Below are 23,581 nucleotides of genomic sequence, written 5' to 3' on the forward strand. Positions count from 1 at the left end.
ATACAGTTTATTACTTTGTTTACTAATTACTCAAACTGTTATATATTGTTAGAAGTATAACAAAAAAATTTTTTTAAATAATAAAATAAACAATGACATCAATTATGATATAGAATATGATTGTACCTATACTATAATTACACTTTAGGAAACAGATTTTCTTCAGAAAGGAAGAATTTGCAGTATACAGAAAAGCTTTCTTATCAGCATCAGAAGTATAGCACTGCAATACAATACTAAATTGATAGCTAATTGATAGCCGGCAAGTAGATGGCAACTTCGTCATAATAAAAAGGAACCAACCACAGGCCACATATGAAACCATCAACAACATTCTCAAATGAATAGAATTCTTTAGGGAAAAGAAAGCAATAGCATGCTACTTTTTCTGGATATCATTATCAGCAGAAGTAGTGATTGCAAATTAGAAACACAAATCTATTTGTGTTTCAAACACACTGCAGCAACCCTGACCAGAAAGATGAACTAGATCATCTATACAACATCTTCCAATAAAATGAATACCCATCCATGCAACTTCATCAAAAAGTGCTTGATCACTCAACTCAGTATAGCACAATCAATACAAGCTGGGAAAATGATAACACTGTCATACATCAAAAACATCTCAGAAACCATCAACAGATTATGACAACCACAAGGCATCACCACAGCACATAAAACCAATTAAAGCCCTCCCAACCAAACCAAGAGACCAGCAAACCCAGAAGGAAAAACAGGAGTCACGTACAACATGCAGTATAATGACTGCAACATCTATTATGAAGGACAAACAAGCAGAATACTAGAGAACACATCTATGAATATCAACTAGCAGTGATAAGACATGATTGAAAACTTCTTAATTTCACAATACATGAACAGGTCTAACCATAGTTTCAATTGGGAAATGTGAGCATCCTAGACCAAACAAATCCAAAACACTAAAGTATTTCGGAAGCCTAATACTCAGACAAATCAACCAGACACATAGAGATACAAACATCTACATACCATTCAAAAGATACAATAAAAAAGGAAACTAAAAGACCAAAATACATCTTCACCAACAATCAATACCCAGATGTGCAGAGATTAATACAAGATTAACATTAGACCAACAATCAAGAACCAAATAATACCCCAATCAAGGATTTCCAATGCATACAAACAAGTGCTAGTAAACAACAGTCCCAATCAAAGAACCACTAAGATCACTCCCACCAACACTGATAGGGCAGCCACTAATATGTAAATGAGAGCAAGCCCCACTCCCTATTGATAATGTACCTAGTTTGATAATAAAAATCCTGCAAAAATACAACCAATCACAGAGAGCACCATGGACCATTGGTAGCTAATCATATCAGACAACTTTGTTGACTCTTTGTTCTAACTTATAAAAACCCAAAATAGAAAGACTTTTTTATCCTAATAATCATAAATCCAACTATGAACTAATTTTTTTGTTTATACAAAAAAGAGAAAACTACCTGCATACTTCTGAAACTGTCATTATTGTGACCTTTGACCACCCTTGATCTCTCTGTATCAGGTGTTTGGGTAAAGAATATCTCTAAAATGATGCCCAATGAGGCACAGGCTGTCTCATTTATTCTTTGGTTTATGAATGATCCAATAACTTTCTCTGAACTTATTCTCCTTTCCTCATCCATTCATGTCAGCTGACAACCTTTCCCTGAGATTGTATTCATTCAAAATATTACAAAATTTCACTCTAAATCATTTCCTTTTCCCATCACTACAGTTCACTAGGCTTTCATATGCAGCTCTCATTATCCCATGAATTCTAATTTCATAGAATAATTCAGTTAATATTATTGCATACTTTCTAATTATATTTTAGTTGTTTCATTCATAATGAAGTACTCCTTACATTAATCAGTCTTTCTACAACTGATTCCTCTTGTACTACAAGTGCCATCAAATAAAATTTGAATGTACGCAGATTGTAAGAGTTCATAGGTTGCAGTACAATTTCTTTGTCATTATTTCATAGAGTTGTGCAGTTGGAAGAGTGCATTATGCCCTCAAATTCAGCCATAGTTCATTGACAGAATCCCAAATTCAAGCAGTCTGAACAGTCAACTAACTAGTCTCATCTTGAGTATATCTAATCGAGGAGCCTGCACTTCTCTTAAATAATGAGTGCACTGGCAATCCACACTTGCAATTAGGAATTTTATTTCTGTCAATCAGAGTCCATCTTCCCTGAACTTATGCATTATTTTGTGATGAAATGTTGGGACTGACCTTGGAGAATGAGGGGAAGAGATGCTGCCTAGGAAACAATCAGACAAACCTCCAGTGGCTTGAAGGTCAGAGAAAGAAATTTAGGAAGGACCTGGTCTAGTGGATCAAACAGTTAAAGTGGCACCAGGAACTTATACTTAAGACTTGCAAGAGTCTGTACTCTGGAAACAAAAGAGGTCACATTTTGGTCTCCTTCTCTGGCTATGCCTTCAGCTGTTTAAAGAGTTCTATTGTACAAACCCTGATTTTTCTGTCCTCAAGGGTCTGTACTCAGTTTTTTTCCGTCTCTCTTTATTTTCTTAGTTTCCAATTTATACATACTATTAGCTCTGCTAAAACTATTTCAAAACTACAATGCTTACTTATATCTAAAAACATTTAAATCACAAAACTGCTTCTTGTAATCTCAGAGGCAATAAGCACTGTTCAGAATGGTGAACAACAAGATCCAGAAAACCAAATTTTGATTTAAATGTCTAGAGCAGAGTTCCCCAACATTTCTGGTTTTGTGGACTGGCGGGGGTGGGTGGGGAACAGAGGATGGTTCTGTAAGCGGCTGGCTAGTGCTCACACACACACATGCAACTTTCCGCAGCCTGGTTGCAATCCCCTCACGGCCCACTATTAGGCCATGACCCACAAGTTGGGACCTCTGGCCTAGAAGAACAACAACAACAAATCTTTTCTTGGCCGTGATAGTGAAATGATGAAAAAGTTGGTATTTTTCATAGATCACGGGGATAGCATTCCAAAGACTACAAACTGGCACTGAAATGTCTACTCCTGAATTGCTACCAACCATATCTTAACATGGAGGAGTATCTGGAGAAATGCTCCAAATAGGAACTTACAAGAAACATTTTTTTCAAGTACCATGGGACACCTTGAATTAGGATTGAAAATTATTTGTGATCCAGTGAAGTTGATATAACATTCCCTGCCTATCTTAGTTTAGCTCAACATTTGAATCAGCCTGACTACCCATTACCCTTCCCTCTGTCTACATTTCACTTTGCAATAATTTACCAAAATGCAACAATCTCTCTATTGGTTATCTCATTTCAACTGCAATATAACTAAACAAAAATCTACAACTACAGCTAATGATGTCTTCCATATAATGCACTTTGACCTAAATATGTGCAGTGAAATAGTTGGAATAGAAATTTAAGAAATTAATTAGATAAAAATTATATACTTACTTCAACAAGATGTACATTCTTTGTATCAATTGCTATATAAAATTTCAAATAAATAGTCTTAAGCAGACACTCAAAATATGGCAGGCAGTCTGTCTGAAAGTTCAAACTATTTACTCTAAACAGAGAGATGCGTTTTTCAATAAGCATACATACAATCTCCTTTACATCAACTGTATAATTTTCTAGAATATTTCTAAACTCGTTTGTAGTCATCTCTCTTTGCAATGCTACTATTTTGTCATTTGTATATTTTGCTTTATCTATCATACTGCAATAATCCATAAAGTTACTGCTGTAAGATTCTACTCGGGCCAGTGAAGAACTCTGAAGAGAGAGAAGATCCAGAATCTAAAAAATTAAGATAGAAAAAATTTAAAATCAAAGACATATTGTATAGGTGTAATCCTACAATCTTTCAAAATTGTTATTAAATGGCACTGATAGCATTCATATTATGGTGGGGATTTCCTCTGATTAGCTTTTAGGAACTATAAGCAGACATACCTTATCAACTTTAACCCTATGTAATCAAATTGTACCAATAGCATTTCCTGCTAACTTGATCCTCAGGAATAAATAGGAATAGCTAGGTCTCAGTTATTGGGGTGGGTGCTATTTTAATGTTTGTTCTTGTCATGGTCCTACAAGTTGCCACAAGTATATTTAATTTCCTTTCAATACAAACAGCATTATAGAAGAATACATTTTCTTCAGGTCTACAGCAAAGAAAACAATTAAATTCCTGTATACTCCTGCTGAAATACTATTAATTATTCCCCCTAATCAATACCATTTGTATGTTTAAACAAGAGCATTAGAATCAAGCACTAAATAAACATAAAAGTCAAGGGCTTACATTGGCTTCAAACCAAAACAGAAACATCATGTGATATGATAACATTTTTAAAACCCAGAACAGTGGAAAATAAACCTGCATTTATTTTCATAAACATGATGATGTTTTTTTTTAAACCTCATAAAAGTTAAGCTCTAAATGTAAGGCATACTGAAAAGGCTTGGCTAAAGAAGAGCCACTTAGTAAACATGGACCACATGTTCTCAGATTTTCTTTTCTTTAATTTCATTTCCTTTTTTCTTATTTTTGAAAGTAAGGGACACAGAAGGAAATGTACTAATACCACATGTAACACAAATGGTATGACACAGGATTTCTGGAATAATTTTTTGGGGGTGTGAATTTGAAGGAATTGGAGTTTGGAAAATAATTTAATGGAAGCAGTAGATTACAAAAAAGATCACTTAGTATTCTGATAATTAAGATTTATAAGAGATTGAAGTATTAATACAAAATGTAATATTAATCAACTGATGCATCTACATATAGGAGAAATAATATTTCTTGTGCCATTTCAATATAAAGAGAATGAAGCCTAAAATTTTTATAAAGGGCAGGCTGTATTTGTTAATTGTTTTAGAAATGACTACTTATCAATTTCTTACACTGAGATGTATGCATTTTTTTCACATTTTCTGCCAAAACTTAGAAATTTTGTTCAGCCAAATTTTGGTATCTTCAGTTTTAGAAGGCCACAACAAAAGGATTTGAAAGATTACATGTCCATGTTTGAATCAAGAAAAAATATTCAGAAATGTATTTGGCACCAAACTGTTACCCTTTTATAGTACAGCTTCTGAAACATACTTTGTTTTGGTAATCTGGATCTGTCCCAAGAATGAGATCACAGTTTGGCCATGTTGATTGATAATCTCGTGGTTCAAAATCTGTGTAATCTTCACATTGCTGCATTATTTTATGTAATGACTGATCAATGAAGATTGAAAGGCGAGAATCCTGAGAAAATGGTGTAACTTGATCTAATGGAAAATATGGTAATTTAAAAATATTTTCAAAATCAGGACTATTATGAAACATTTTTTAAAAAAATAAAATTGCTGGCTGAGTACCAGGATGGGTAAATACTCTCAGAACGTTTAACTATTTTAACTGAAATGTAAATATAACAGAAATATCAATTCAGTTTTTTCCCCAATAATTCCTCATACGTATATTTGAAGATCTAGATTGGGGTGTTGGTTCTTACCTGATACAGCCCTTCTCTGGGCAGGTGGAGACAGCGGTCATGCGTGGGTTAACTCAGTCAGTAACCAATAGAACTGAGTCTACCAAAGTGATGTCATCGGCTCTGAGGAGCATGCTCCCACTTTTCTTGACGAAGGAGATTAGTAGACTGCTGTGTGTGAACAATCGCTTTCTCTCCAGACTCAACACAATATGCTCCCCGCACACCCCTGTAAGTTAGGCCAGAATTCCAGGATGGGAATGACTGCTGTGTCCACCTGCCCAGAGCAGGGGCCTATCAGGTAAGAACCAACACCCCATTCTCCTAAGTTGGTGGAGACAGCAGTCATGCATGGGATGTACCAAAGCTGGCATGTCCCCGGGAGGGCATGAGACTGGCCAAGGAGCTGGAGGACAGAAGGACCTGCTGGAACACTCGCCTTCTGAAAGCCACATTAGCTGATGCATACCTATCTACTTTGTAATGTCTGATAAAAGAATTAGGGATAGCCCAGGTCTCCGCCTTACAGATCTCCTCCACCGAGGTCTGCCGTGCCCATGCCGCTGACGTGGCTGCGCTGCGCGTGACATGAGCCGTAATCTTGGGTGGAGGAGGGAGATGATGCGAGATGTAAGTCTGAGCAATGGCAGATCTGATCCAACGTCCAATCATGGACGGAGAGGCTTTTAGGCCCTTGTTGGTCGGGTGAAACAAGACAAAGAGGGCTTTGCTGCGTTTGAAGGCAGCCGTCTTGGCGATGTAAGTTGTTTTTTTTTAATTGAAAATTTTAAGGAGTTTTACAAATATCTACCTTCCCTCCCCCCCAACCCCAAATCCCCTCCCACCCTCCCCCCATAACCTCCCAGAGCAAATACAGGATATAAACATTTAACAACCATATGCTAAAATAAACTAACTAACTTTAGCATCATCCCTCACTTGTACTTTAACTCCTCTTTTGTAAAGCTAACTTTAGATAAGTTGTAACATTCCTTGTTCAATCATTCATAAGCTAACTGAAATTTCTTAGTCCCATATTTATTTTGAGTGTAGTCAATTCATCTTCTCCACTCCAGCTTGTATTTCTCTTCTGAGTGGTCCTTAAGATTTGCTGATATTTTAGCCATCTCTGCTAAGTTTGTTACTTTTAAAGTCCATTCTTGAATAGTAGGCAATTCTTCCTTCTTCCAGTACTGCGCCACCAACTGTCTTGCTGCCGTTGTTAAATTCAGAATCAAAGTAGTCTCTATAACTGTACAGTCTGTAATTATACCTAACAAGAATAACTGAGGAGTAAACCTTATCCTCTTTTTAAAAATATTTTGAATAATCCACCATATTTTTATCCAAAATCTTTGACCTTTTTACAAGTCCACCATATATGATAATACGTAGCATCAGCACAATCACATCTCCAGCGTTTAGGTTGTAAATTCAGATACATACAAGCTAATTTTTTAGGATCTAAATGCCATCTATAAAACATCTGTAGAAATTCTCTCTCAGATTTTGGGCTTGCGTAAATTTTACGTTTCTTACCCATATCTTTTCCATGTTTCCATCATTATTGGTTCTTCAAAATTTTGTGCCCACTTTATCATGCAGTCTTTAACTAATTCTGTTCAGAATCTATTTCTATCATATATTATATAGCTTTTATGTGCATTTGACTTTGACCCCTAATTTGTTTTACTAGATTGTGCTCATTTTGTGTAATACCAATTTTCTGTTTTTTTTTTTTCCATCTGGCCTGTAGTTCTCCATACTGAAACCAGGTTTGGATTACCCTTTCCTCTTTTAGTACATTCAAAGTTTGAGCTGTAATACACCTCTTTCTACGATAAGAATTGTCTGTATATGGTTACGTCCTGTTTTTGTTCTATACTTATATTCTTTATTGCGTGTCTGGAATTGCCCATATAGGTATCTTATCATTTAGTTTATGTTGATATTTTTTCCAGACACGCAATAGAGCATTCCTTAAAATATGACTTTTAAAAATCTTATCCACCTTATCATATATTAAATAGGCATGCCAACCATATACTAAATCATACCCTTCAATATTCAGTATTTTATCCTCTGTTGAGTTGATCCAATCACTAATTATTGATAAAACTACTGCCTCATAATATAATTTTAAGTTTGGCATTTTCAAACCTCCTCTCTCACGTACATCTTGCATTTTAAGTTTTATTCTCGGTTTCTTCCCTGCCCAAACAAATTTATTAATACCCTTCTCCCATTCTTCCAAATTTACATCTTTTTTGAGTATCAGTATCATTTGAAACAGAAACAAGAACTTAAGCAAAACATTCATTTTTACTGCCGCTATCCTTCCCAACAAAGACAGTTGTAGTTTTTCCCATTTCTTCATCTCTACCTGTATTCTATGCCATAATGGTTCATAATTATACTTATATAATTTCCCATTCAAAGTTGTAATATAAACTCCTAAATATTTAACCGTTTTTACTATCTCACATCCTGTTATTCTTTCTAATTCTTCTCTTTGATTTGTGTTCATATTTTTAACTATCATCTTTGTTTTCCCTAGATTTATTTTAAACCCGGATACCTGACCATATTGATTAATTATGTTCATTAAAGCCATAGTTGATTTCCCGGATTGGGTTAAAGTTACAACCAGATCGTCCGCAAACGCTCGTATCTGTATTCATAATGTAAGTTTTAAGAGCATGCCTGATGTCTAGCTTGTGCCATTTATGCTCCAGACTGTGAAAAGGAGCCGGACAGAAGGGTGAGATCCAGGGAACGATGGAATGCTGAATTCACCTTCGGAACAAAGATGGGGTCGATGCGAAGTACCACCCGGTCTGGGTGGAAGACACACAGGTCAGCCTGGATGGAGAGGGCCACCAACTCCGACACCCTCCGTGCTGATGTTATGGCCACCAGAAAGGCAGTCTTGAGAGTGAGGTGGTGCAGAGTTGCCGCCCTGAGGGGTTCAAAGGGCAGTTCTGTAAGGAAGTCAAGGGCCTTGGTCAGATACCAGGAGGGGAATCGGTGTATGACAGGAGGACAGATATTGGATGCCCCTTTGAGGACATGAGGGTGCAAGGAGAGGGGTTCATCTCGGTGGAGAGAGAGAACTGAGGAGAGAGCTGCCACCTGCCGCCGCAAGGTATTCGGAGAAAGTCCTCTATCAAGGCCCTGCTGCAAGAATTCAAGAAGCTGGGGTATTGCAGCTTTCAATGGGTCCTCCCCTCGCCCAGGCACCCCGTTAACGAAGGTCTGCCATGTAGATTCGTATATCCTATTGGTAGCTGGGTGGCGTGAGGCTTGGATCGTATGGATCACAGTCTTGGAAAGGTTATCTGCCCTCAGGACCGCCCGCTCAGCCTCCAAGCGGTTAGGCGTAGCCAGCGTAGATCTGGGTGGTGAATGGAGCTCTGATGGAGGAGAGACGGAATCATTGGCAGGAGCCATTGAGGTTCCACTGAAAGATTGATCAGGTCCGCGTACCATGGTCGGTGAGGCAAATTGGGGGTGACCAGGATGAGCTCGGCCTTTTCCTTCAGCATTTTGCGAATCACCCTCTGTATCAGGGGGAAAGGAGGGAAGGCGTACAGGAGACCGTGAGGCCACCTGCACCTGAGAGCGTCCGTCCCTTCCATGCCTGGTGTCGTGTATTGAGACAGGTACCTGGGCAGCTGGTTATTGGCAGATGTTGCGAAGAGGGCCAAGACTGGAGTCCCGTACCTGGTCGACAGCTGATGAAATATGCGGCGATTCAAGCTCCAGTCCGCTGGGTCGATTGTTGTGCAGCTCATCCAGTCTCCTGCGGTGTTGTCCAACCCCAAGATATGCTCAGCCTCCGCCCTAGTTCCTAGTTGAAAGGCAGATTCCATGAGAGAGACAGCTCTTGTCCCCCCCCCCCCCCGCGGTTGACATGCGCGTTGACCATGGTGTTGTCCGTCCGGATCAACACATGTGAGTTTTGGAGAAAGGGCTGGAAGTGAAGGAGAGCTAGATGGATGGCCCTCAACTCTAGCCAATTCATACTGTGTGATAGGTCTGAATTGGATCAAAGCCCCTGCGCTACTTGTTTCTCCAAGTGAGCTCCCCAGCCCGTGAGGCTCGCGTCTGTTGTTACTACAAGATGTGGAGGGTCCCTGAAAAGAGAGCCCTGAGCAATGGCCAGGGAGATCCACCAGTCCAGGGATAACAGAACTTCCAGGGACAGGGGGACCTTCACTGAGGAACAGCTGCTGTTGGACTTCTGGAATGGCAGAAGAAACCACTGGAGACAGCAGCTGTGAAGCCGTGCCCAAGGGATGATGGAGAAGCAGGAGACCATCTTTCCCAGCAGCTGAGACAGTTGAAGAAGAGGGATCCGCTGCCTCCTTTGTACCTCTTTAGCTAACTCCCTGAGACTGTTCTGGCGGTCCAGGGATAGTAAGACTTTACCCTGGGATGAATCTATGAGGGCTCCCAGGTGCACCACGCGAGGAGTGGGGACGAAGTGAGTCTTCTCCTGATTGATGGAGAACCCCACATCATCTAAAACCTGAAGGGTGTCCTGGAGATCCCTGAGGGCCTGGGTGTGTGACCTAGACAACAAAAGGATGTCGTCCAGGTAGCGGAAGATCCGGATGGGCCTGGCCCGCAGATGTGCGGCTACGACAGACAGAAGTTTCGTGAAAACCCTTGGGGCTGAGGACAGCCCGAAGGGAAGGGCCCGATATTGGTAATGGAGGTCTGCACGGACAATGCGGAAAAACCTCCTGTGCTGTTTGTGGATGGGCACGTGGAGGTAAGCCTCCGTAAGGTCCACTGATGTGAGATCGTGTCTGCAAACACTCTCCAGAATTGATAGGACAGAGTGAATCTCGAATCTCCTGTATCTGATGAATTGATTTAAAAATTTTAGATTGAGAATTGCCCTCCAGCCCCCCAAAGACTTTGGCATGATAAAAAGATGAGAGTAGAACCCCCGTCCCTCCTGGCCTGGAGGCACAGGTTGAACGGCCCGAATCTGGAGAAGGTGATGAACGACCTGTTCTACCAGGAGCCTTTTTTGAGGGTCCCTGGAGATCGGGCACAGGACAAAGTGGTTCAGAGGGCTGGAGCACAAGTCCAGGAGAAGGCCGAATCTGATTGTGGATCTGACCCACGTGTCATTGGTGATGTCGTCCCAACGATCTGTGAAGGTCACTATATGCCCCCCCTATTGGGAGATCCTCCAGGCAGTCACTTCTGCCTCTTAAAGGAACGGTTGGAATTGTCCTTGAAGGGCTTTCTGGGCTGGAATCTCTGATTGTTCCTGCCTGATCTATAGGAGTAAGAAGGGGCCTGTCGCTGGGGACGGCAATTGGAAGAACTACCTTCCTGTCCACGAAAGGGCTGCCTGTGGTAAAAGGACTGGTTCCGACCTTCCTGCTTTTTAGTGGCTGGTTGCAGAACCTTCCTCTTATCTTTGGATTCTACCAGAAGGGGTTCTAATGGAGGACCAAAGAGAAGGGATGCAGAGTAGGGAGAGGATGCAAGCCTCCACTTGGCCCGCGCTTCCGCTTGCCACTGCTTCAGCCAGATAAGCCGGCGGGTAGAAATGGAGGAGGCAATGGCCTTGGAGGCCGCGTCCAAGGAGGCATCTGCAATGTATTCTAGGGCCGCCTTAATTTTGTTGAGGTCCCTACAAGTCCTAGAATCCCTGGCTGGAAGGTGAGCCTGAAGCTGCCTCAGCCACAGAAGAGTGAATTGACTAAAGAATGAAGCTGAGATACCTGCCCTAACAACCCAAGCTGAGGCCTGGTGACCTTGACCAGAGTTTGCTCTATCCTCTTGCCCTCTGGACATAGGGCTTCCTCCGGAGCTGCTGAGGCTGTGTTGGGAGAGGAGAGGGCAATTACTGGCAAATCAATAGAAGGTACCTCCAAAGCCTTTGTGAGGTCAGGAGCGACATTGTACAGACGCTTGTTCGAGGCATTGGGAAGGGTTGCCTGGAGATGCCCATTGATTCTGGACAACGTCGACGAAGAACCGTGGTGATGGGATCACCTCCTTCTCCACCATAGGTTGGATGAAGAGTGGGTCGGTGGTGTCAGTCTTGTCTGCTTCTGCACTCTGAGATGCTTTTGGGGCTGGGATGCCTGCAATTTTCTTTGCCTTAAACAGGAGAAAACGAAATACAGCAGGTTTAAACAAACTAACAAAAGGACGGGGTGTCAGGTGGAAGACCCTCATCCTCCGAAAGGTCTGAGTCTCTTGCAGGGCGTTCCTCTTCCCCAAAGACCGACTGTTGATTGGAAGTGCAGGGTAGTTCGTGTGACCAAGAAGCCGAGAGATCACCATCTCTGGCGCCTGGAACCAGAGGAAGAAGAAGACCTGCGAGAAGCAGAATGGTTAGAAGACCTGTGTTTAAGGCCTGCTGCAATACCACGCTCTATGGCCTCAGATATCATGTCAGCCATGCTTGGCGAATAAGAACGGCGTCAGCGTGAAGTGTGAGAAATGTTTTCCTGGTAGAGGGGATCCTCATCAGGAGTGACGCTCCTGTCACAATCCAAATCATCCCCACTGTTGGCCAATGTAATAGTTCCCCTAGCCCCCTCGGTTTGCAAGATGGATGCAGCAGGAGAGAGATCATCCTCTGAATCAGAAGAAAATTCAGGGGGAGGGCTGGAATGAATAGGCCTCTGGGCCTGGAATATGTGAGGTTCAGCGTGCTTGGTCTTGGACCTGGCCTTCTTAACTGGGGCCTGAGGGGCCATGTCTTCCTCCCTAGGGGCTGGTTCCTGCACTTCTCCTTGATCAGGCCTTGAGTCCTTGGAAGAAGGCTCAACGTTTTCAGCAGGAGCAGCCCTACGCCTGCGATCCCTAGGAGCAGGAGGCTCATTATTAGGGGCAGAGGCCATAGGCAGAGGATCTGGAGGGGGAGAGGAGGTCTTGGCCAGTACTCACAGTTAGATGATTCCAAACTGGCTGCCAAAAGTTTTCACCCCAATTTTTAACGGCCACTGAGGCTGCAGAGCCTATGGGCTGGAGACATGAGGCAGCAGAAGGCCTCACGGTGAGCGTGGGTGGGTTAGGCCCTGTGGCAAGGTAGAGGAGCCAGGGACGCCACCGCGGAGTGCAGCAATCTTCAGCGCGATGATCTGTGAGGCGCGGGGGCTCCAGCGGTGTTTTCTAGTAGCTAGTAATTTTTTTTCAGCCCTAATTGGGCTCCCCGCTGTGTCCGGAGGCTCTTGTAGGTGGCAGCGTCGATTAGCAGCGAAGATGGCAAGGCAGCAGCCCGGGGATTCCCCTGCTGTGAAGATTAGGGCTTCCCTCTGCTGAAATCCGAGACGGCAGAACCCCGAAGGCTTTTAGAGGCCAGCCTCCACGAGGCGCGGCAAGAACTCTCTAGCTCCTAGAGGCTATTGAGAGTCTGAAGGAGCCCAGGCAGGAGATCATCAATAAGAACAATTTCCAATTAAATTTAGAGACTATCCAATTAAATCTAACTAACTAATCAATTATAACTAGGAGAAAGCGAATTACAGCCAGTTCCAATCGAACTGAGTCTGAAAAAGCAGGAGCATGCTCCTCAGAGCCGATAACATCACTTTGGTAGACTCAGTTCTATTGGTTACTGACTGAGTTAGTCCATGCATGACCGCTGTCTCCACCAACTTAGGAGAATTAGTAACTCACTGGAATATACAAGGACCTTTTTCTTAGTGTCCTAGGCATGTGCTTTTTTGTTTAATGATTAAATTGGAGTGGAACTTGACAAATTTCTGTAAGTGATTATACTTTATGTAGGCTTTAGAAGATCTGGAACACTAAAACTAAAAGTATTTTTAATACTGACCAGGATGTTTTTAGAACAGATATTTTTAAATAAACAATTTAGACTAAGGGTATCAAACTGGTGGCCCGTAGGCTGGATGTGTCATGTGCAGGTCATGCCCACCCCAGGTTTAAAAAGGCAAAAAATGTCACAATACGTCACTTGACATCAACGTGACGCAGAGAGTTTGACACTCATGTTTTAGACAGATTTTTGAAAACTATCCTTTTTTCATTAAAGACTATGAACTATATTACCAAACAGAAGCACTGTCCCATGCATAGTATTTTAAATTAAGAAAGCAATCATCTGCACATTTATTTAAATAAAACTCAACTGAACACAATGATATGCATATAGTTATGTTCCAGAATTGGTAAATTTAAACTTATTTTAAAATACTACTTTTGCTTGTTCCAAGATAGAATTCATATTTAAGTTTATCTTTGCTAACCGAGTGAATATTATGGCTCAAATGAAAACAAATACTATTAACCCACTAAGTAATACATACATGTGGGAGTTGCACTAATGTTTGAAGAATATTTTACATGATATTTTAAAGTAAGAGAAGCCTGATGCTAGTTTTGCAGAGTGTTAGTCCCAGTACATGATGCTTCTGATTGTTCAATCTTGCAATGATACTAAATGAGTAGTACTTACAACTGGTCTTTGGGGTAGCAGCTGCTGCACTATCAAGTAGCCACTATTTGCAACATGTTAATTGAATTGAACTTAACTGAACTGAATTCTTTATTTGGCCAAGTGTGATTAGGCACACAAGGAATTTGTCTCCAGTAAGAAGCACAGTAAGAAGAAAGGAAAAGGTGGGGGAGGAGGAGGAGAAGGAGGAACAGGAGGAGAAGGAGGAACAGGAGGAGGAAGAGAAGGAGGACAAGGACAAGGGCAAGGAGAAGACAAGTACTTAGGAGTTTTGGAAGCTTCTGACCAGTTGCACAACCAAGTCAAGGAAGCTACTTAAACAAAATATATAAAGCAAGTCTGGAAAATCTTGAGATCAATTCTGAGTGGAGGAAATATCATAAAGTGGTGTGAATCTAATGTGAGACTAGTACTAATATATAACAAATTGGTTTCACAGACATTTTTAACCTTCTAAATTGCTTCAACCCAGCTGAAATTGTTTTAGTGAAACTAGATCTGGCAGTTAGATCTTTATTTTGCTGTGTTGGATGGCTAGTAAATAATCTATATTATATCAATATTTTTCCAGTGGGCATCAATAGCATCCACTATGTCCATACATTACTTACCAATGATGTTTTCTAATCCATCTACAATCCCTTGTAACTGTATTGTAAATGTTTTTCTGTTAGGAATCAGTAATACATCTGCAGAGAACTGTAGAGATCTAGAAAATAATGAATTGCATTTATATTGTCAAAGGGCATCAAATAAAACTATGACATCTAAGGATCAAAATTTGAATATTAAAATAAATATAAGACAGTTCATGAGAAGTTCTTATTTTCCTTCTTTCCCAAACTCAAAAATGTCTCTTTGGAAGATTGAGTGATTTCTTGAATAACCTGCAATGGGCCAGATGACAGTTGGGGGAAAAACGTAATGCAAAATCAGATATATATCCTAAGTTGAAGTAGTTCAGAAATAAATTGTCACTTCTTTTGTTTTTGTACTGTTTCTTAAACTTGGAAGAGGTGTGTGTTGCATGTGTTTTCAGGACAGTGAAAGAGATATCTTATCAGAAGAATTTCATTTAAGTTAGTTTATCTCAGATGGATTAGTTGTTTTTCTTGGAGAGTATGGCAAAGGTGATTGAAGGAGTAAAAGAAATAAACTGTGAGCAAAGAAGAAAAAATTGAAGGAAATACTATTCCAGGTTTCTCGTGGTCTAGAAATCACATCATTTCTAAGAGTGAAAGCATATTGTTTTTGCACTTTAAATACTCTTGCCACATATATAAAGCACAATAAGCCATTAAAATAAATATATATTTCTTTTATATTGTTGAAATCAAAATGTATTTTAAATTATTCCTACCTCTCATATTTGATTAGTTGTTTATTTGAATCAGAGATGGCCTCTTTTCCTTTTCGTTGAAAAGAAAGAAAAAAACAAAAGCAATCCTTAAACATTAATAATTCAAAGATAATAAACAGAGTCTTTCTCATGATTAGCACAAAGATAGTAAAGTACTGTAACTAATTTCTCTTCGAGTCTAATTTGCAATTCCCTTTACATTTCCAGAAACTTGGAATAGCACTATAGCAGCTTTTTTGTTTTTAAAATGTTAGCAGTTTCATCTCAGTAATATTGAGATGAAGTATCTTGTTTGAACAGTTCTGCAGGAAAGAAAAAATAACACTGCCAAGCAGCTGTTATGGAGAAGGATTCTGCTTGCCTGTGGCAACAGCAACAAAAGAGAAGTTTAATAAGCTGCTGCTCTTGGCAAAGCATAAGATTTCAGAAACTTGCCTGTTTTAAAATTGTCCCTAAAAAAACAGAACAAAAAAGAATATGGTCTTGATATTACAGAAAGGGATATCAAAATCCTTATTTAAACTTCATATCATTTTCCTTTTTAAAGCTGATAACTCTTATATGAGGAAAAATAGCCAATTACCTTAAATACAATTTCAGCTGAATTTATAAACTCTGGTTCCAGCTATAAAAATCTGGTAATCTTAATATTAACCTGCTACAAATATTGTATAGTCTTGACTGATAAAAAAGAAAAATCTGACAGAAAAGTATATTTTTCTTTCTCATATTATTAATTTGTCATGCTTTTTCTCAAATTTGGTATTGCATGCTCTTTCTCTGATCCTCTCCTTGGCATCAGAACAATTACCACTCACTCTCTGATCAGCTTGCTGGCTTGTTAGTCTATAAACATGACATATTACACCAACTGCACAATGCACTGCAATTAAAACCTCTCAGAGAAATGCACACCAAGTTAATATTCAGTGTGACAATACTGCTCTGAAAATCCTATTTCTAAATTGTAATGAGACAAAGTTCCAAGCAATGATCAAAAGGGTATAGTAGTCACTTTCAAATCTAACTACCCAAAGTTGCTGCTTCATTCTAAGTTGTAATAGGGCTGGCCTCATGACCAAGATTGTGAAACCGAGAGACAACTGTAAAACATGAGCACAGCTGTTGGTTCAGTAAGAAGGATGAGTACAATCTTATCTCTATAATATGAGATCTATACAGTCAGAGAAAATACATGAAGAAGATAAAAAGGAATATTGCAGTATGGCAATCCAATTTTAACATTACCTTTTATTGCAACATGCAAAGAAGAAGAAAATTAAGATCAATGGCTATGAGATTTGATTGAAGTGTGACTACCTTTGAAGGCCATCTGCTGGAAGACAAGTGGGCTTCCTTATGCAATTATTTGGCCATTGTTAAGAACAGAAAAGACAGAAAAGACTTACTGTTTATGTTAAAATTATAGAAAATTATAAAAAATAAACCGTATTGAGTGTACTCTCATTCAGTATGGTTTAATTTTTATAATTGCCTGTGGGGAAAACCTGTTCTGTAGGTGTGGTTTGTTTTGTGGGAGTGGCTTGGTGGTCATATGACTGGGTGGGCATGGCCAACTTGGAAAATGTGGTGAAACTCACTTAACAATGCTCTTGCTTAGCAACCAAAATTTTGGGCTCAATTGTTGTCATACTTTCTCTTTCTCTCTTTCTTTCCATCTCTCTGTGTGTCTGTCTCTGTCTCTGTGTGGCTCTTTGGCTCTCTCTCCCTCCCTGTATCTCTCTGTCTTTCTCCCTGTGTGTCTGTCTCTCTTTCTGTATCTGTCTCCCTCTCCTCCCTCCCCCATCTGTCACTCTGTGTGTGTGTGTCTGTCTGTCTCTCACTCTCTCTCTGTGTCTCTCTCCCTCTCTGTCTCTCCCCTCCCTTCCTCTCTGTCACTGTGTGTGTGTGTCTGTCTGTCTCTCACTCACTCACTTAATCACTCTCTCTGTCTCTGTCTCTTTCTCTGTGTCTGTCTGTCTGTCTCTCTGATTCCCTCCCTCCCTCTCTTTGTGCCTCTGTCTGCTTGTCTATCGCTGTCTCTCTCACTCACATACACACTCAGAAACAGACACACACACTGTAGTCACCTTGTTGAGTGTTCCAATCATATTTGAAACACTCAACAACTGGCCTGCATTTATGGTTTTTTGCAGCATTCTGCAGTCACAGGACCAAAATATATGGTTAAAAGTACCTTGCAGCGGCGTTTTTCCCTGAGGGGCTCTGCAGAACATCCCAAGAGCAATGCCACCACATCTGCCCTCTTCAGGAACAGGCCCTCTTCAGCAGGTCCTCTTCAGAAGGACGAGGCCCTCATAGTCCCCCTTGCATTCCTCTCTTCCCGCCCCCGCAGATGGGCTCTGGAGTCATTGCTGGCTGTGCAGAGTGCTTCCTTAAAGGTAGCCACTACTGGCTCAAAAGATGGCCATGGCGCCATGCCGTAGAAAACATAGGTGCACGCATACCCCACACAATTATAGCCCCGGAGACTCTCAGAGGGAAGTCTCTGCACAAGCCTGGGCAAGTGGGAACAAGTTCCCACCGTTACAAAAGCTCCAGGATGAGGGACGGAATCTTTGCTGTGGGACAATAAAGCCCCGTCTGCCAGAGGCAGCGAGGCAGCCCAGTCCCTCGCCCCCAGAAGGAGGAAGCGCCAGTTGGGAGAGGGGCTTTGGTCCTGCTTCCTCTGGCAGACGGGGCTTTACTGTCCCACGGCAAAGATTCTGTACCTTATCCCGGAGCCTTCGTAACAGCAGGAACTTGTTCTCACTCGCCCAGGCTTGTACAGAGGCTTCCCTCTGAGAATCTCTGGGGCTATAATTGTGTGGGGTGTGCGTGCACCTATGTTTTCCACGGGGTGGGGCCATGGCCATCTTTTGGGCCACTAGAGGCTACCTTTCAGGAAGTGCTCTGTGCGACCAGCAATGACTCCAGAGCCCATCCACGGGGGCGGGAATATGAGGAACATGAGGGGGACTAGGAGGGGGCCTTGTCCTTCTGAAGAGGACCTGTCCCTGAAGAGGGCAGATGTGGTGGCATCAGTCTTGGGATGTTCTGTGGAGCCCCCTGGGGAGAAACGCCACTGCCAGGTACTTTTAAGCAGGGATGGCTTTTTAACCAGGCGGCTGTCAAAGAGAAGAGGGCAGTGCATGCCATGTGGGCTTGTCCAACAGCTGAAGAAAGAACAGGAAGAATTCATTGGACAAGCTCATAGGTGTGTGCTCCTCTCTCCTCTGACAACCGCCTCATTTTCAATGGGGGTGGGTGGGAAATGCATGCAGAGGGAGGAAATCACATGGATTTCCCACCCACCCCATTGGAAATGAGGTGGCTGTCAGAGAAGAGAGCAGTGCACGTCCGTGGGCTTGTGCAGTAGCTGAATCCTTGCCTCCTGTTCCTTCTTCGGCTCTTGGACAAGCCCATGTGACATGCGCTGCCCTCTTCTGACAGCCACCTCGTTTCCAATGGAGGGGGTGGGGAATCCATGGGATTTCCTCTCTCTGCATGCATTTCCCACCCCCAATTGGAAACGAGGCGGCTGTTGGCGGGGCAAGCCTGGTGGGGACAGGCAGGATGAGCGAGTGGCGACTGGGTGGGTGGACGGAGCGTGCAAGGGGGCAGGCCATGGGAGGGAGCATTCCAGTATGCAACCTCCAGAAGAACAGGTATGGGAAGACACACTAAGTTTGGCAAATGGCTACAGTTGTACCGGTGCGTACTAGCTGAAACCCACCCCTGGTAGTAGTAGATGTTTCTCTCTCATGGTTCAAAGGGAAAATGGGCCATTGGTTCTTACCTGATATGCCCCTTCTCGAGGCAGGTGGAGACAGTGGTCATGCATGGGTTAACTCAGTCAGTAACCAATAGAACTGAGTCTACCAAAGTGATTTCATTACCTCAGAGGAGTGTCCTCCCACTTTTGTGACGAAGGAGATAAGTAGACTGCTGTGCATTAGTTGATTGCTTTCAATCCTCCGAAACTCAACCTAGCTCCATAATCCCCACCGCCACTAGGCCAGGAACCAAGGGTGGGGATGACCGCTGTCTCCACCTGCCTCGAGAAGAGGCGTATCAGGTAAGAACCAATGCCCCATTCTTCAATATTGGTGGAGAGAGCGGTCATGCATGGGACATACCAGAGCTGGGCATGTCCCCGGGTGGGAATGATACTGGGCTAGGAGTTTGAAGAAGGGAGAACTTGTTGGAGGACTCGCCATCCGAATGCCACATCCACCGACGTGTATCTGACCATTTTCTAATGGAGGATAAAGGAATTGGGGGTCGCCCAGGTGGCCGCCTTGCAGATCTCTTCCACCGAGGCCTGCCTTGTCCACGCTGCAGATGTAGCCACGCTGCGTGTGGAATACACCATGATGTTGGATGGAGGAGAGAAGTGGTTTGCCACGTAAGTTCTAGGTATGGTTGACTGGATCCAGTGCCCAACAATAGATGGCGAAGCCTTTAGACCCTTGTTTGTGGGATAGAAAGAGACAAAGTGCGCCTCAGTGCATCTGAAGACAGCCGTCGTGGCAATATAGATCTTAAGAGCCCTTCTGACGTCTAACTTGTGCCATTTGTGTTTGAGACTGTGAGAGGGATTAGGGCAAAAGTTCTGTAGGGTGAGGTCCAGGGACCAATGAAAGGCCAAATTGACCTTTGGGACAAAGGTGGGATCAAGCCGAAGGACCACACGGTCTGAGTGAAAGGTACACAGATCTGAACGGATGGAAAGAGCTGCCAATTCTGAGACGCGTTATGCTGACGTGATAGCCACCAGAAAGATTGTCTTCAATGTGAGGTGATGCAGGGAAGCCAACCTGAGAGGCTCGAAGGGTGGTCCAGTGAGAGAGTCAAGGAGCTTGGTGAGATCCCACAAGAGGAAGCAGTGGATGACAGGAGGTCAGAGGTTAGGCGCGCCCTTAATGAAGTGGCGCACATGAGGGTGCAAGGAGAGAGGCTCATTTCGGTGAAGAGAGAGAACCGAAGAGAGAGCCAAAACCTGCCTCCACAAGGTGTTAGGCATAAGTTCTTTGTCTAATCCTTGTTGCACTCCAAAACCTGGAGAACCGAAGCCTCCAGGGGGGAGACCTTTTTAGAGAGGCACCACGTGCTGAAAGACTGCCACGTTGATTCATAGATTCTATTAGTGGCCGGGCATCGGGAAGACTGAATTGTTTGGATTACAGTCTCAGAAAGGTTAACTGCCCTCAAGACTCCCGCTCAGCCTCCATGCAGTTAGGCGGAGCCAAGATAGGTCAGGATGGTGGATGGAGCCCTGATGAAGGGGGGATGGTATCAGGGGAAGTCCCCACTCGAGGCCCACTGAGAGGTTGACTAGGTCCACAAACCACGGATGGCGTGGCCAATGGGGGTGAGTAGGATAAGCTCGGCCTCTTCCTCTATCATTTTCTGAATGACCCTCTGTATCAGGGGGAAGGGAGGGTAGATGTACAGGAGACTGTGGAGCCACCTGCACCTCAAGGCGCCGGCCCTCCCGCACCTGGTGTCGTGTAGCGAGACAGGTACCAGGGCAGCTGCTTGTTGGATGCCGTTGCGAAGAGATCTAGGACCGTGGTCCTGTACCTGGTCAACACCTGTTTGAAGATGTGACGGTTGAGGGTCCACTCCGCAGGGTCGATTGTTGTACGGTTCAACCAGTCCACCCTGGAGTTGTTGGAGCACGAGATGTGTTCGGCGTGGAGAGAGAGAAGGTGGGCTTCCGACCAGATCCCGGTGAAAGGCGAACTCCATGAGAGAAACAGCTCTAGTCCCCCCCTGGCGGTTGACATGTGCCTTGGCTGTCATGTTGTCTGTCCGAATGAGCACATGTGTATTGCGAACCGAAGATTGGAACTGAAGGAAAGCTAGATGAATGGCCCTCAATTCTAGCCAATTCATACTGTGGGAAAGGTCGGAGTCGGACCAGAGACCCTGAGCTATCTGATCCTCCAGATGAGCGCCCCAACCCATCAAACTCGTGTCCGTTTTAATTATGAGGCGAGAATGTTCTCTGAGAGATGGCCAGGGAGATCCACCAATCCAGAGAGAGAAGGACCTCTGGAGTCAACCTGACTGTCGCTGGAGAACAGCTGCTGTTGGTCTTTTGGAATGGCAGAAGAAACCACTGGAGGCAGCGGCTGTGAAGCCGCACCCAAGGAACAATGGAGAAGCAAGAGACCATCTGCCCCAGCAGTTGAGACAGCTGGAGAAGAAGTGCCTGCTGCTTCCTCCGTACCTCTAAGGCTAATTCCCTGAGGTTGATCTGTCGCTCCCAAGACAGGAAGACCTTCCCTTGGGCAGAGTTGATGAGCCCCCAAGTGTACTAGATGAGAGGTGGGGGCAAGGTGACTTTTATTATCCTAATTGATGGAGAACCCCATCTCCTGAAGTACCTGCAAGGTATCTTGCAGATCCCGCAGGGCCTGGGTGCGTGACCTGGACAACAGGAAGATGTTGTCCAGGTAACAAAAGATCCGAATGGGTCTGGCACGAAGGTGAGCTGCTACAACTGACAGGATCTTGGTGAAGACCCTTGGGGCTGATGATAGTCCGAAGGGAAAGGCTCAATACTGGAAGTGACGGCCCGCATAGATGAATCGGAGAAACCGTCTGTGTTGTTTGTGAATGGGTACATGGAGGTATACCTCCGTGAGGTCCACTGATGTTAGAAGGTCGTGTCTGCGCACACTCTCTAGAATTGACAGGAGAGAGTGCATTTTTAATCTCCAGTACCTGATGAATCGATTTAAGAATGTGAGATCGAGGATCGCTCTCCAGCGCCCCAAAGACTTCAGCACGACAAAGAGACAAGAGTAGAACCCCCGTCCCACCTGGCCTGGAGGCTTAGGTTGTATGGCCAGTATGAGGAGCAGATGATGGATGGCCTGCTCCACTAGGAGTCTCTTTTGAGGATCCCTGGAAATGGGGGACGGGACAAAGTGGTTCAGAGGGCTGGAGCGCAAATCCAAGTGAAGGCCGAATCTGATCGTGGACGTGACCCACACGTCATTGATGACAGATGTCCCTCTATGGTGAGATCCTCCAGGCAGTCACTTCTGCCTCTTGTAGGATAGGTTGGCCGGGCTTCTGCCTGCCACTGCTTTAGCCAAAGCAGACGACAAATGGAAATGGAGGATGCTATGACTTTGGACACAAACCGGGCGTGTCCAAGGAAGCATCTGCTCTGTATTCCAGGGCCACTTTGATTTTGTTAATATCCCTGGGAGCCTTGAAATCCCTGGCCAGAAGCCTAGCCTGGAGTTGCCTCAGCCATAAGAGAGCAGAGCGACTAAAAAAAGAGGCAGAGGTACCCGCCCTAACAGCCCAAGTCGAGACCTGAATGACTTTCTGAGCTGGAATCACTGGCTGTTTCTGCCCAATCTGTTAGTAAAGGAGGGGCCCTGCCTGGGCGGAGCCTGATGTTGCAGATGGGAGTTGGAGGAAACCCTGTCCTGACCCCAAAAGGGCTGTCTGCGATAAAAGGATTGACCGCGGCCCTCGTTTCTTAGTGGCCAGCTGCAAGACTTTCCGCTTATCCTTGGACTCCACCAATAGGGGGTCCAATGGGGCTCCAAAGAGAAGGGATGGAGAATAGGGAGAGGAGGCAAGCCGCCACTTGGCCTGGGCTTCCGCCTGCTACTGCTTTAGCCAAAGCAGACAACAGGTAGAAATGGAGGATGCTATGGCTTTGGACACAAACCGGGCGCATCCAAGGAAGCATCTGCTGTGTATTCTAGGGCCACTTTGATTTTGTTAATGTCCCTGCGAGCCTTGGAATTCCTGGCTGGAAGCCTAGCCTGCAGTTGCCTCAGCCATAAAAGAGCAAAGCGACTAAAGAAAGAGGCAGAGGTACCCGCCCTAACGGCCCAAGCTGAGACCTGGTGACTCTTGACTACCGTTTGTTCTATTCTCTTGTATTCGGGGCGAAGAGCCTCCTCAGGAGCAGCTGAGGCTGCATTGGGGGAAGAAAGGCCAATATAGGTAAATCGATAGAAGGTACCTCTAAGGCCTTGGTGAGTTCTGGTCCCACGTTATACAGGCGCTTGTCCAAGGTATTGGGGAGAGGATCTGTACCTGGTGAGGCCCATTGGTTCTGGACCAAGTCTATGAAGAGTCTGGGAGACGGAATCACCTCCTTTTCAACCTTAGGCTGGATGAAGAGGGGATCGGTAGTGTCCGTCTTGTCCGCTTCTGTCCCTTGAGGTGCTTTAGGAGAAGGTATGCCAGCGATTCTCTTGGCCTT

The 23,581-nt window shown here is 43.7% G+C and overlaps 1 protein-coding gene across 1 annotated transcript in view; it reads right to left on the reverse strand.

Annotated features, from left to right (window-relative positions):
- Positions 1 to 23,581, reverse strand: part of DNAH14 (dynein axonemal heavy chain 14) — a 227,018-nt gene that overhangs the window by 173,783 nt on the left and 29,654 nt on the right. Inside the window, exons 12-19 of the mRNA XM_032216059.1 lie at positions 23,339 to 23,578; positions 19,476 to 19,691; positions 11,454 to 11,647; positions 9,950 to 10,386; positions 8,315 to 8,931; positions 6,046 to 6,211; positions 5,140 to 5,312; positions 3,477 to 3,824 (exon numbers count right to left, since the gene is read on the reverse strand). Coding sequence (XP_032071950.1) covers positions 3,477 to 3,824; positions 5,140 to 5,312; positions 6,046 to 6,211; positions 8,315 to 8,931; positions 9,950 to 10,386; positions 11,454 to 11,647; positions 19,476 to 19,691; positions 23,339 to 23,578 — 2,391 coding nt within the window. The remainder of the gene's footprint in view (positions 1 to 3,476; positions 3,825 to 5,139; positions 5,313 to 6,045; positions 6,212 to 8,314; positions 8,932 to 9,949; positions 10,387 to 11,453; positions 11,648 to 19,475; positions 19,692 to 23,338; positions 23,579 to 23,581) is intronic.

This window comes from Thamnophis elegans, chromosome 4, assembly GCF_009769535.1.
Source record: "Thamnophis elegans isolate rThaEle1 chromosome 4, rThaEle1.pri, whole genome shotgun sequence".
NCBI lineage: Eukaryota > Metazoa > Chordata > Lepidosauria > Squamata > Colubridae > Thamnophis > Thamnophis elegans.